Genomic DNA, 1,832 nt, shown 5'->3' on the forward strand with positions numbered 1-1,832 from the left:
GTTAAAGGTAATAAAGGAAAGCTATTGTTTATTTACTGCTTTCCATTTCGGAAGTAGCTAATTAATAGTTATTTCCTTTCTTTATATCTATATTTATCTGGGCTAATTCTACTATGAGTAACACTATACAATTAATTTTAAAATTTGAATTAACATAATATTATCTATTACACAAACACTTAAATTATTTTTATGGAGTTTTCAAAACTCGTGGAATTCGTGGAAAGTTGAAATCGTTATTATTTTTATAAAAATAATAATATTAAGTGTTAAAAAACGAAATATGACACTTCAGTCAAGGATAACAGTATAGGTAGATAAAATACACAGATTACTACGTAATTGGCAAGGAATACATTTTATTTAAAAAACGGTTTATAATTTATGTACAGCTACATTTATTTACAAATTTTCGTACGCATTTCGTAACCAACTCTCCTCTGCAAAAACAAAACAACATTGAACTGTCCGTCAACACACAATATCACAGCAAAACAACAATAAAGAAATGCTCTAAAGCAGCGGTGCATGTGCACTGCGCGACTCTACAACTCGACGATATAATGTGTTTCACAATTTCCATCGCCGAGGAACGACCTACAGATTTAAACTTTGTGGAATGAGTAAGTGTAGCCGTCAGGAGCTCTGTTCAGACTGAACTTGCCAGGGGGAAAGAATCTTGCTGGTGGGGGAGTGGTCGGCTCGTAGTATTGCTCCCTAGCCTGAGGGGCATTGTATTGCTGGGTTTGCACACCACTGTATTGAGCTTGTTGCACACCGGGGTAAATGTTGTTCGCTGGGAACTGAGACTGAGGCTGCGGCTGAGGTTGGTATTGAGTTTGAGCTTGGTACTGTTGGGGTTGGTACTGAGGTTGAGGGGCGACGTAGTTTTCTTGTTCATACAACTCTGGGTGGTATTGACCATCGTCTACACTGGGTTTGGCGTTGTAGTTAGAGCGAGGAGCGGAGTACTGCTGGGGTGCGGTGTATTGCTGAGGTGCGGAGTATTGCTGAGGAGCACTGTATTGGTTGGATTGGTATTCTGGTGGCTGGTAACGGGGGTCTGGGGTGTATCCAGGTGTGGGCGCGGCGGGTTGGGGAGCAGTCGGGATGTGGTCACCGACAGCTTGGAATCCATTTTTGCCAGCGATGTAGTTCACTGTCTTTTTCTGTCCATTTGGGTCGATGTACGAGTAGCTGCCTCTCCTGTTGCCGTCCGCGTCGGTTTCCTCCTTGAAGTTGATTCCATCTTCTTGTTGGTACGCGGCACCGAAAGCACCGTTTCCACTGAGATACCGCGCTTCCTGCACGATGGCAGCGGTTCTTGGATCACCTGCGTATTTCGGGACGCGCCTCGCGCCCTCCTGTTGCTGACACGCGACAGCCGCGATAACAAAGGCGAACGTAATGAGCCTGTACATTTTTGCTCAAAATGTGCACTGCTCGCGTGAAAGTAACAAAGTGTGTCGTGGCGGGCGGGTCAACTAGCTTTATATGAACAGTGAAGGCCTTGAAGTATATTGGAAGGGTCCCGAGATCTGACCGCGAAAATTTATATCACTCACACTACATATATGTAAGCAACGGATGCTTGGACATATCAAGGAAGTGACATTCAGGTGAGGATTAAAGGCATCGTCCCCTGGAAGTATCTTTGAACTCGTTTAAATGTCAACTCGTGGGTGATATTGAAAAAAGTATTACATACCATGCATACCATATAACGCAGTGCTCTCTTTGACATATTATAATTTTTTACTAATAATGTTTATTTTTTATATATTGTGAAATGCTGTGACTCCTAATACGTCTGTATCATAAAACAATATCTA

At 42.4% G+C, this 1,832-nt stretch overlaps 1 protein-coding gene across 1 annotated transcript; it reads right to left on the reverse strand.

Annotated features, from left to right (window-relative positions):
• Positions 1 to 331: 331 nt before the first annotated feature.
• Positions 332 to 1,462, reverse strand: LOC123697435 (pupal cuticle protein). Its single transcript, XM_045643953.1, has one exon. It carries the CDS (start codon positions 1,419 to 1,421, stop codon positions 606 to 608), a length of 816 nt encoding a protein of 271 aa, XP_045499909.1. The 5' UTR covers positions 1,422 to 1,462; the 3' UTR covers positions 332 to 605.
• Positions 1,463 to 1,832: the final 370 nt, after the last annotated feature.

Source organism: Colias croceus, chromosome 14 (genome assembly GCF_905220415.1).
Source record: "Colias croceus chromosome 14, ilColCroc2.1".
Lineage (NCBI taxonomy): Eukaryota > Metazoa > Arthropoda > Insecta > Lepidoptera > Pieridae > Colias > Colias croceus.